General features: G+C 40.2%; 1 protein-coding gene across 3 annotated transcripts in view; it reads right to left on the minus strand.

The window, feature by feature from the left end:
• The window catches only part of LRP1B (LDL receptor related protein 1B), a 776,343-nt gene that overhangs the window by 318,832 nt on the left and 445,221 nt on the right, over positions 1–12,290 (minus strand). For all 3 annotated transcript variants that reach the window (XM_081004634.1, XM_081004635.1, XM_081004633.1), the window contains 3 exons: positions 11,752–11,871; positions 10,649–10,777; positions 958–1,215 (listed from right to left, as the gene is read on the minus strand). In XM_081004634.1, coding sequence (XP_080860760.1) covers positions 958–1,215; positions 10,649–10,777; positions 11,752–11,871 — 507 coding nt within the window. The remainder of the gene's footprint in view (positions 1–957; positions 1,216–10,648; positions 10,778–11,751; positions 11,872–12,290) is intronic.

Here is a 12,290-nt window from a genome sequence, read left to right on the forward strand (position 1 = left end):
TCTTGTAGTTTGGATCCATTGCTCCGTGTCCGCTTCTCTGGAGCAGCAGAAAACAACCTTTCTCCCTCCTCTATGTGACATCCTTTTATATATTTGAACATGGCTATCATATCACCCCTTAACCTCCTCTTCTCCAGGCTAAACATGCCCAGCTCCCTTAGCCGTTCCTCATAAGGCATCGTTTCCAGGCCTTTGACCATTTTGGTTGCCCTCCTCTGGACACGTTCCAGTTTGTCAGTGTCCTTCTTGAATTGTGGTGCCCAGAACTGGACACAGTACTCCAGGTGAGGTCTGACCAGAGCAGAATACAGTGGCACTATTACTTCCCTTGATCTAGATGCTATGCTCCTATTGATGCAGCCCAGAATTGCATTGGCTTTTTTAGCTGCCGCGTCACACTGTTGGCTCATGTCAAGTTTGTGGTCAACCAAGACTCCTAGATCCTTTTCACATGTACTGCTCTCAAGCCAGGTGTCACCCATCTTGTATTTGTGCCTCTCATTTTTTTTGCCCAAGTGCAATACTTTACATTTCTCCCTGTTAAAATTCATCTTGTTTGTTTTTGCCCAGTTCTCTAATCTGTCAAGGTCGTTTTGAAGTGTGATCCTGTCCTCTGGGGTGTTAGCCACCCCTCCCAGTTTGGTGTCATCTGCAAATTTGATCAGGATGCCCTTGAGTCCATCATCCAAGTCGTTGATAAAGATGTTGAATAAGACCGGGCCCAAGACAGAACCCTGTTCCTAACCACATCTAAACTACTCTGCTTACATTGTTTCCATGGGCAGGGCTTTAGATATGACAATTATATGGCCTTATCTCCCCTGATTACTACCGTAAGATGCCACTCTAAATAACGTTTATATAATAACATTAAATCTGTAAGAAAGTTTGCTGAAAAGATAGAGGCTCTTCTTATCATTTTGCTTGAAGTTACTTTCTCAAACTTAAAATACTTACTGTGAAGATAAGGAATAGTGCTTATTATCCATTCATCTGTTAGCATGCCAGTTTTTGATGTCCCAACGCATTTCAGCTGACTTGAAGATTCCCTTGATTCAATCCAACAAACTGTGTTCGTGTTGTATATAAAATCCAATGTCTGAATTCCAGTTCCTCTCACAAAGCCAAGGGTGGATGATTTAGTTCCATTTAGATATAGGACCTCAATAGTATCAGAGCTTGCAATCAAAAGAACTGGAGGTGAATCATTAGGATCTGGAAAACATTAACAGAACAAACATTAAGGAAATAAGAGAATGGTTCATTAACAAATAAAAATGAACACATTAAAATATACCCAACAATTGCTTTCAGGAATTATATCAGTTAATATAGATTCCAACCTGGAGTGTTAATCCCACTTTCATTGCATTGGAAGAAGATTCAGTAATGACCAGCCACCTTACATTTAAGATTAGGTTGTGAAGGAAGGTGTGTGTGTGTGTGTGTGTGTGTGTGTAATAAGCCAGTTTTTAGTTGTGATTTGAGCACAAGTCACTCATTTTTGCCTGCTTCAGAAGGACCCATGAGTGTACTCAAATTGGACAGGAAAGAGGAGGCGGAATGCTAGCTGTGGAGAGTGACAGAAAGGTATTGTTAGAGATTTGTGGCAAAACCTATAAATTAATAAATGCCAGGGTTTTGATTAACGGGGGATGGGTTAAAACAAAGTGCAGGGCTGTGCCAGACTGGGAATTCCTGGGCTGGGTTACTCAAATCAGCCTGACCAAGCTAGGTTAAGGGAACAATAGAGAGCCATTGAAGGTTGTTGCCAATGCAAGAGAACTGCCTTGAGGTGTGAACAGGGACAGGGGTTGGAAAGGTTGCCAGGGTAACTGCTCTGGGGGAGGGCAAGGTGTTTCTGGGAAGGAGGAGGAGGAAGTAAGTAAGGGGGAGATCCATCTTGGCGAGGGTAAAGGAAGGACTGTCTACAGTGCTCTGGGCCATGCTGCAAGATCCGGACGCCCTCCCTACAGACTGAGGGTGTAAATAGGCAAATAACCCCTATTTCTTAATGCACAGTGCCTTCTATTCTCCCAAGGTACAGAGACCCTGTGTGGGTGCCTGAAATCCCATGCACTCTTGCCATGGCTTGGCAGAGAGAGGGATGGGCATCAGGCTTTTGTAACAGTATGAAGCCTAAATCTGGTCTGAACTTCCACCCCGGAATGAACAGGCTGAGAGAAGTTCTTGAAGAAACTACTATCAGACATCATGATCCTCAAACCCCAGAGGAAAACATAGCTTCCCTACTCTGTGCATCACCAGGACAGCTGGTCCATCCAGAAAGTGTACCATGGGAACTGGGCAATGGATCTGCTGAATTCTGACCCTCCAAGGGACAGTCCTGGATTGACAGAAGCCATCCTGGTTTCTTATTTGATCCTAGAATGTCCCACTTTTCCTTAGGATGCCCCTATTTTCATGAGAGAAATGTTGGAGGGGCATGGAATAGGATGTCCCCAGGGCTTTTTTCCCAGTTGGAACTCACCAGAACTCAGTTCCAGCACCTCTCAGGTGGGCACCACTGCTATATAAGAGAATGAGTTGAGTTCTAGCATCTTTTTCTAGAAAAAATAGCACTGGACACCCCTATTTTCCTCAGAGAAATGTTGGAGGGTATTTGAGTTAGGAAGTCAGGCCACCTTCCCCTATATAAATTCTCTTATCTCCTCAGATCTCCGAACAGATTAATCTGTGAAGATTTGAACTGGAATTACCCTGATGAAGTCAGATGAAGTTAGGCTAGAGAAGTTAGATTATAAACTAAGCAGGGATATGAATCTGAAATAGAAACTTAACTACCTAGCTTTTATACAACACAGACTCCAGTTCCAAACTGAAAATATAGTATTGTGTTGTTGTTTTTTAAAAGATGTAGGCTCTAAAAGGATACAATAATCTTTCTCAGGCATAAAACTAAAAATGAACATTTGCAGCAACAAACTAGTATTAAAAGTTAAGGGAAAATAAAAATAAATGAAATTCAAGAATGATTGCTGTACTCTTTCTGTATAATGATGAAAATGTATGGCAGTGTGTCCAAGAAATTCATACTGGATAATGGTACTGAACGATACCTCCCAAAGAGGGCTTTGCACATCCTCCCAGGTTTATGACAAGGGAAATGGTATATTCAATATTGAACTGCAGTAATTGATATTTTTAAAAGTGCTGATCATAGTTGGTGAAAACAAAGGTAAAGACAACAGGCTTGTGATTTGGAATATAAAAGTCTATGTTCGGCACACTCCCACCCCTGAACTAGAATTTGTCTCAGGAGAATATCATGCAGTAAGGCCACACACCAACACAAACGTCATAAAACTGGAACTAAATAATAATTCACATCATTAGAGGTTGTGTCAGTCACATGTTGACACCTAATCTATACATGTTAACTCATATTCCTCCTGGAGAGGTCTGGCAAGTTGCCATCCTCCTTAGGACCATCATTTAAAACAACAAGACTGACAATATCCTAAACTGGAACAGATAAGCAATGACAATTCACTGTAGAGATTTGCTTGCCTCTGGAAGAAAACACCCAGATTTGTCTTCCATTCTGATTCACTTTGATTAGCTTCATGACATCCACTTGTTCCAACTGCTCATGAATTTTCAGAAAACTGCAGGAAGTTGTATGTGCTTACAGGATGCAACTATTCCAGGTATTTAAATACGAGAGTATTCACAGTAAATAGGTATTAAAATATAATTTTTGAAAGGATGATAATGTTCCCTGCTATTTTGGAAGGTGTTTGGTTGGGATAGCAGATCAGTTATTGTCTTTATGTCCTTATTCAGCCCTACTATTTTGTTGTTATTTTATTATATTGCTTTACTCAGCTTTGGTTTATATCAATGATACGCTACCATCTGGATGAAAGATCTAAGTATTTTGTTTTGAATAAAATAAACAAATTGCTATATTCACAACCAACGTGTTTATAGCTCTAAGGCAGGAGTAGCCAATGCCGTGTCCTCCTATTGTTGTGAACTCCAACTTCCATTGCCCCAGCCAGCATGCCCAATGGTCAGGGATGATAGTCCTCAACATCTGGAGCACACTATGCTAGCTTCTAAGACAGGTCTTAACTGCAATAGTCATAAGCCATGTATTGTGTAGACCAGCTTGTTGGAAGAAACCCTAAACTACTGTATATGCGTCACATTTTAAATGTTTTATGCAATACACAATTTGCTGGACAAGTTTACGTAACGCAGGTAACTCGCAGCTTGTGAATATTCAACTTTACGTGGTTGACAGTTGGCCAGTTGAAATCCCACAACTTTATACACATGGAAGGTAGGGCACTTATAAGTTATTTTTGCACTGGGTTTTCCACATAACAAATCATACAGAAGATAATGCAAACTGGTGCCTCATCTCTTTACATATCCTCTATGGCAAGACTTGCCTAACTTAGGAACAAGCCAGCAGCAGAAACTTTCGTTCTATAGTTCTTATTCATTCACAGGGCCTTGTGTAGTAGAACATCCTTGTCATTCGTATAAGTGTCCTGCTTTTACTACCTATTTTTGCTTGTCTTGTGTTACCCTTCTCTTCAAAGAATCGCAGATTTGTAGAGTTGGAAGGGACTATGAGGGACACCTAGTCCAACTCCCTGCAATGAGGGAATCTTTCACCCAATGTGGGGCTTTAATCAGTGACTCTGAGATAGAGTCTTGTGCTCTACCGACTGAGCTATCCTTCAGGGCTTGTTTCAAAATCACTTGCTGTGGTCCTGTTCTCTCTCTAGTGGCCTCTGATCTTTCTAAAAGCATTCTGTTATTTTTCCCTACATTACATTATATTCCAAATCTCAAGTGTATACAAGATCTCAGATGCACAACAGCTAGAGATAAACAACAAAGAAAAGCACACAATCTGAGCATTTTTGCAGTGTTTTGAACATATATGCGGATCTACTTTGCTGTATTTGAAAGGCTGTAAGAAAAGCAATATTCTAGTGACAATGAGACTATAATTAGGCCAAATGAGTTTTAAACTGTTCAAATAATGATGCTGTATTTGGTGTTTTAATGAGACATGAAATGGCACACCTCTAACCCACATATAAAAAAAGTCCTTAATTATATCTCTCTTTCTCAAAAGGTAGTTAGTTTGCTCCTTGACTGTGGTTAAGATGATGAAAGACTTGCATTCTATTCTCTTCCTATCTGCTTTTTACTTGAACCACAGATCAATAAACAGTGTCACAGCACATAAGAAACCAAAGTCTCCCCCTGCTTCGCTGCCACCATCAGCTACAACTCTATTGCTGAATAAAATCTTCAGAGTATTAGAGGATATGCAACATCTTTTACAAAGGAAAGACAGAAAAAGACTGGGAAAAAATTACAATCCACTTTGAATCATCTTGCTATATTAAAAACAAGCTTTATAACAGATGATTCAATAGGATCCAGAAATTTGCTAGGACTGAGACAAAAGGCTGGTGGAAAAAGAATGCACGAAGTACAGAATTTGAAAGAAAACAAGAGCAGAAATATATTTCACAATTATATGCCTGAAAAAAGAGCAGTGCAGATTTGAAATCCTCAAACTTTAATTTAATTTAGTGAGTTTCTCACATGGGCATTGTCAATTTGTTCTGAATCTTTTTTAGAAGAGTAGAAAAACATACACATGAAAGACTGTGCAGAGCAGACACCTTTTGATCATAGTAAGGCTCTTTTCCTTTCATTACAGTCTATTTTTTCCCATAGATCTGCTGTAAATGAGAAATATAACCTTACATGAGCTTTTCCAGAAGCTAAAAATTTAAGTAGCTGTTTTTGATATTCTTTTTCTTGCATTGACACTAACATAGTTGTGAAAGCCTTCCAAAGAAGAATAAAGGTTCTGAATCTTCAGCAAAACTCTATTTCATTTTCCCCCACCCACTAACTAGGAGTTCTGGCCTACTCTAGTAATGCAAATATGAGTCCGATTGATTCCAGTCAGCTAAATGGATTATTATCAAGGAGCAGGCCTGCAGCCTAGTTATCAACTAGATATTTGGGGGGCTTTTTAAAAGAAAAAGTAGACATAAAAGGATTGTAAGAAATCTGATCACAGCTTTATGGCAGCTATTTCAGCATCTAATTTCAAATCTCATTTTGGAACCTGATTTTTTTTTTTTAAGCCAATGATGATCACTGTCCACTAGGGCTAGTGAGGTGAAGGGCAGGGCAGAGGGCAGGGCAACTAACAGCAGTCAGAGCTGGAGGAAGGCAGAGCACACGTGCCACATACAGAGACAGAATTTAAGTAGTGAAGTGGGGAGAAAGAGTAAGGCGAAGGGAAAGGAAGAAACAGGGAAGTTAAGGGGCAGAAGCAGCTGGGAAAGGGCAGACAAGTTATAGGCAGGTGGGAGCTCTTCTGTGCTGCACTGCAAGAAAGGAAGCCCTTTTATCCCAGCACAGCACAAAACCTAAACAACCAGATCATGGTTCCAATATAGCAACTTTTCCTCTGCTTCTTCTTGCTCAGTCTTTGAAGTGGTATGTTGGCTAAGCATCCTTCTGTCAGAACAGAACGCATGCATCAGCAATGTGAGAGGTTGAAACCATCCTGAATGAATTCTAATTGGTCAAGGGATACCACTCAAGAGTAAAACTGGGAGAAATAGGACTCATAGGATGGAGGTTTAGTTAAGCTCAGACTGGCTTGACATTCATTAGGTACTGGCAGCAAATGCAGATCTAGGGGAGATTGACTAGTTTGGTTGCCCAGGGTGTGGAGCTTCTGGGATGCCACAGTAGGCACCACAACTATGAAGTCCAATGGAAAGCAAAAGGTGGGAGGGGTGGCACTAGATTTTGACGTCACACACCACTGAAATTTGAGACTCCAGAGTCTGCCGCTGCTGGCACAGTCATTTATTTGCGGCACAGAAGCTGAACAGACACTATATTTAGAAAAATGTACACTCATGAATGAACCCCCCCCCCCCCCGCTCAGAATGTTTCTCTTGTTGAAGGCAAACAGGTAACTTTCACATATTCCCTCTTGCAGACCTCTTATGTCCCCTGAAAATCTGCCTTAGAGGGTAGGGGGAAATAACCTCATGTTTAAAATGGGAGAAATATTCTGCAATGTCTCCAGTGGATTGATTGTGGGCAATGGTCTTGTACAAGCCTATTGGCTAGCTGGCAATGTCGTCAGGCTCAACTTTGGCAAGAGTCAGCTCCACCTCCAAGTTCCTGATTGAAAATTCTAAAGTGTAGCTGATCCCAGTGAGGCTTGAAGTTACTGCTGATCAACATAAACTCCAAGCCCTGCTTTCAGCAGAGATGGGCTTCTCTTGGTGCTTGCATTGGGTGCCAAATTTAAAAGGCACCAAGTACAAGCCCCACTAGCCAATAAACAATCAGGAGTGCATTTTAGGATTCATGACTGCTCCTTTGCAGTCACATCTTTACCTGCCCCATACTTGACATAATAAATGGCATCAAAGGGGGCGTGGCTTGGGGAAAAAACAGCCTCACAGGTAAAATTAATAATAAATTAGGATTGGCTGCCATGTTTAAATAGGCCCGGAATATCAGAGGCTGCCCACTGCTGATTTAGATAATTGACTGATTAAGAATTATAATAAAATGGCTGCCACTGAAAATTCTGTGGGAATATAATAAAAACATGGTGCTTCATTTGAATAAGTACTGTACTGCACTCTTTCTTCAGAGTTGGAAAAGGCTCCTCTTGTGCAACCACATACACTGATACCAGAAAGCAGGGCTAGGAGTGTTGTGGAACTCCAACTCCCATCAGCCCCAACCAGTGTGGCCAATGGTCAGGGATAATGGGAGCGCTAGTTCAGCAACACCTGAAGTAAAAAATGAAACTGACCCTGTCCATGTGAATATCCAACATAGACATTTGTTGGATATCAAACAGCAAGCCCCAGTGATTTAGTGCCACTGGATGCATTTTTTAAAAAGCAGCTGAGTGATGCAGAGTTCTGGTCATTTTGGCTGATAGAATACTGCCAAGATTCTGGGCCCATGAGGGGGAAAGGAATAAATAATTCCAGGCTCTACATTTCCTTATCGGAGAGCTCTCTCAGCTATGGGAGGGATGTAGAGGCAATGAAGTGCAGGAACAGCTGTTAAGGCAGGCGAAACAAAATGAAATGAAAAAGAAAGCTTCATATAACGGGCATTTTCCTTCCAGCAAAGTCCCTTGCTTACAAGGAAACAGGGAAGGAAGAGCAAAGGAATGTTTTTCTGTCATAAAACATAGAACTGTATAGGCCAGAACAAAGCCCTACGTTGACACTGTACACTACTAACCAGGCAGGGCTAGTTGTCACTGTTTTAGTTGTATTTATCTGCAACCCAAAAGGAGGTACCTCTCTGGTACCACTGAATCATAGGAAATGCAACCCGATAATGTCTGCCAGACCTAGTAGTTTTTTCCTGCGGTTCTGCCTTCTCTAACTTCCCTTTATCATCTGCCATAACAGTCTCATAGAAATTCAAGGTCGCTCCCACAGTCAGACAGTTGTTTTGGAGTAGAATGGAATTTTCCTCTAAACCAACTGTTGTTGTAACTGTTGTTGTAACAATGTCCAACTTCCTCTAGGGGGACACAGTAACAGCCAGAACTTGCAACTTTTAAAAACAAGGTAGTCTTTATAAGTCCCCCAATTTACTTTAAAAACCACAGTCTCAGTGCACTTAAACAGTTACTTTCAAGCCAAAAGAAGTCCAGGAACACTGTATCCCTTTTGCAGAATTGGCTGTCAGAAATAGACTTTCCACTATGCAACCCTTATCTCAAGGCAGTCCGTTCCAAATCTTAAACAGTAAATTTTTTCTTCCTTTCCCCTTCTTTATTGCAGGGAAATTCAGCTCAGTCTTTTTCCCGGAAATGCAAAATATATAGATGGGCTGCACCAAAAAGAAAAGAAATAAAAACAAAAACGAATAGTATGGGAGTAAAACAAAACAGGGATGATGTAAAGTTACCTAGGCTCGCAAACTTGAGAAGTTTGCTGCATATCACTATACTTTCAATTTGTGGCTGGCCTAATCTGATGAATGTTGTAATCCAACGTCTGTTAATCACAAGTAGACCTTAGTCCCAGGTAAATGTACATAGGTATCTACCCCAATACTGACAAATACTTATTTCATAACAGAAAAAACTAGTTACAGATAGGTAGCCGTGTTGGTCTGCCATAGTCAAAATAAAAAAAATCCTTCCAGTAGCACCTTTAAGACCAACTAAGTTAGTTCTTGGTATGAGCTTTCGTGTGCAAGCTCATACCAAGGCGTGTATCTGAAGAAGTGTGCTTGCACACGAAAGCTCATACCAAGCTCATACCAAGAACTAACTTAGTTGGTCTTAAAGGTGCTACTGGAAGAAAAAACTAGGTTAAAGTAAAAAAAAAAAGTGTTTATCTGTAGTTAATTGGCAGTTTTGAGTACAGTATCAGCAATGACACCTGCCAAATCCCACTAAAATGACATTCATGATGAATGACAAGTGAAAAGAAATATTGAAATTGATTTTTGCTGCATAATCTTAGTTTGTATTATATTACTATATTTCAAATCCATTGCTGTGGTTTGTGGATCAATATGAAATCTAAACAAGTTTTATTTCTTGGACTTATAAATGCCTTTACTCCTGTATACTGCTCATAGCTTCATGAGCCTATGTTTATTTTAGTTTCAGTATAATAAATTTATGTAACAGTATGAAGACCATCCAATTAACCCATCTGTATGTCCATAAAAAACAGTGCAACACCATACGTGTCTACTCAGAAGTTACAGTGAATTCAATGGGACTTACTCCATTGTAAAAGTATATAAAAGTATTTTTCATTTATTTTGTTTTTCATTTGCACCATGGAGAAGGGTGGTCTCCTTTTACATCCCAATTTCTTTTTCTTCTCTTTTTCACAGTAAGGCCTTGTGTGTCATTATGCATGCTGATGGTGAACAGATTGCAGGGGGAAAATAGGCTGTAGAGTCAACACATTGACTAGGGAAATCCTTTCTTCAATTTGACTTCATTAAACCAAACTTGCTAATTCCCTTAAATGCTTAGTTTATTATTGCTAATGAAAATATGCATTAATTATCTAATAAGGCATAGTATTAATATCATTAAATCAATGCTCATGGGATGTTGCTAGGAGCAAGGCAGAGTCTCAGGTCTAACATATAAAGGGAATAATTACTTCCTAATAGTTTCATTTAAGGTGGACTTAAATTATTATAAATACTCATCTGTATGTGGGAGAGAATCAGATGAGATCTAGTTGAAGGATAGAACTGACTGAATTAACCTTGACTGAGTGGAGCTGTCTACTCACATTAGCTAAACTTTTTCAAATGTTTTTGACTAATATAAAGACTACCATCTAATACTTTGGGGGAAGGGTTTTAGTCCAGCTTTCTGCTGATGTGTTAGTTTTCTATCTGCAAGGGGTTTGAACTCTGACACCTTGAGGGTTCTGTTCTGGTTTTCCAACTATATAAAATGTAAAAATGAAATTTCATTCATACTTTGGCATAATCTATCACATTTACTAAGGCAATAAGTTTTATCTACTAAAAATAAAGATAAATATGAAAGAGTTGGGGGGGGGGGAGAACTACATAGGTGACAACTGTTTCTCCTTACCTCTTTTAACTTTGCAAGATTTTTTGTCTGGCTGAAGAAGATAACCTTCCACACAGCTGCAAGCATACGAGCCATCTGAATTTTCGCAGGTTTGGCTGCAGACCCCATACAGACTGCATTCATTTACATCTGATGGGAACATCAAAATGGTTTGATTAGAAGCAAGTGTTAGAATGAGAGATTTACATACAAAGCCCCCTTCCTTTTGTCTAAACATCAAGCTTTCTTTCATGTATCTTCTTGAGTCTCAAGCCATATGGTACAGCTGGAATCTGGGACATTAGCTGTCTGAAAAGATGGTCTGAAGAAGAAGAGTTTGGATTTGATATCCCGCTTTATCACTACCCAAAGGAGTCTCAAAGCGGCTAACATTCTCTTTTCCCTTCCTGCCCCACAACAAATACTCTGTGAGGTGAGTGAGGCTGAGAGACTTCAGAGAAGTGTGACTAGCCCAAGGTCACCCAGCAGTTGCATGTGGAGGAGTGGGGAATCGAACCCGGTTCACCAGATTACGAGTCTACCGCTCTTAACCACTACACCACACTGGCTCTGACTATCTGAGGGCTACCCAGTAAATGTGTGAAAGTTGATGTAAGAATGTTCACATCCTAGTTAAAAGCAGGATGATTTTCAGATTCCTTCCATCAATTCTGTAACTGCACTCTAATATGTTTTCAGGGTTTCAATGTTCTGTTTTCCCCATGATCTGCCAATCTCACCCCTCTGTTCTGCTCTGTTAAGTCAGATGATCCTCGCTAAGCAGCAATGACATTCCATTTCTCTCACTTCTTGACAAAGGATCTTGCTAATCTGAAGAGTGACAGCACTGATTCCAGCATTTTGACCTTTTTTAGGACCCCTGCATAAAAGTAATATCCTGTTTGACTATTGGCTATTTTCTCACTCATCCATGCCCAGGACTGCAATGCTATCCTGTTCTATCACAAATATCTTACTATTTCAAGGCAATGGTTCTTCAGACAACTATGCATTTAAAATCATATGCAACTTCTCCAAGATCTCCTGAAATCAAGATGAAACCCCACCAAAGTAGTTCATTGAGCTCGAGGGCTTAAAAATAATATGACAGAATAGTTATTTACCTTGGCACGTTTTCCCATTGATGCCAAGTTCATATCCTTTCTCACAGAAGCATCCAGTTCTGTTCCTGGATATAGCACATTTGTACTGGCACTGCATTTGTTGACATTTTGGTTGCATTTCTGCAAAAGAAAGATAGTAAAATGTTATCAAAGTGAGCATATTTCATATTATTACTACAGCAACATTCTTGTTCAGATTTTTTTTAAAGGGGGGGGGGGGGAGTAAATGCATTTACACCACCAGAAGCAGGCCAGAATGGAAAGACCCCAACTCTGACATTCATGATCTTGAGTCTCTAGCTAACCCAGTTTTCCTGAGGCAAGTTAATAAGTTCACAGATCAAAGTTTTACCTTTTCCACCCATAAAGCCTTAACCTGAAACACGGGGGAAGCAAGAGAGCAGGTTGATCTTTGGAGTTGCATTTGTTCTAGAATAAGGAACCCTTGCTAACCTTGGTGTGTGTGTGTGTGTGTGTGTGTGTGTGTGTGTGTGTTCCAAATTTATTGGAGTCCTTCAACATGAGGAACTGTGGGCATT

The sequence above is a fragment of the Podarcis pityusensis genome, assembly GCF_964106645.2.
Source record: "Podarcis pityusensis genome assembly, chromosome: 1".
In the NCBI taxonomy this organism is placed as follows: domain Eukaryota; kingdom Metazoa; phylum Chordata; class Lepidosauria; order Squamata; family Lacertidae; genus Podarcis; species Podarcis pityusensis.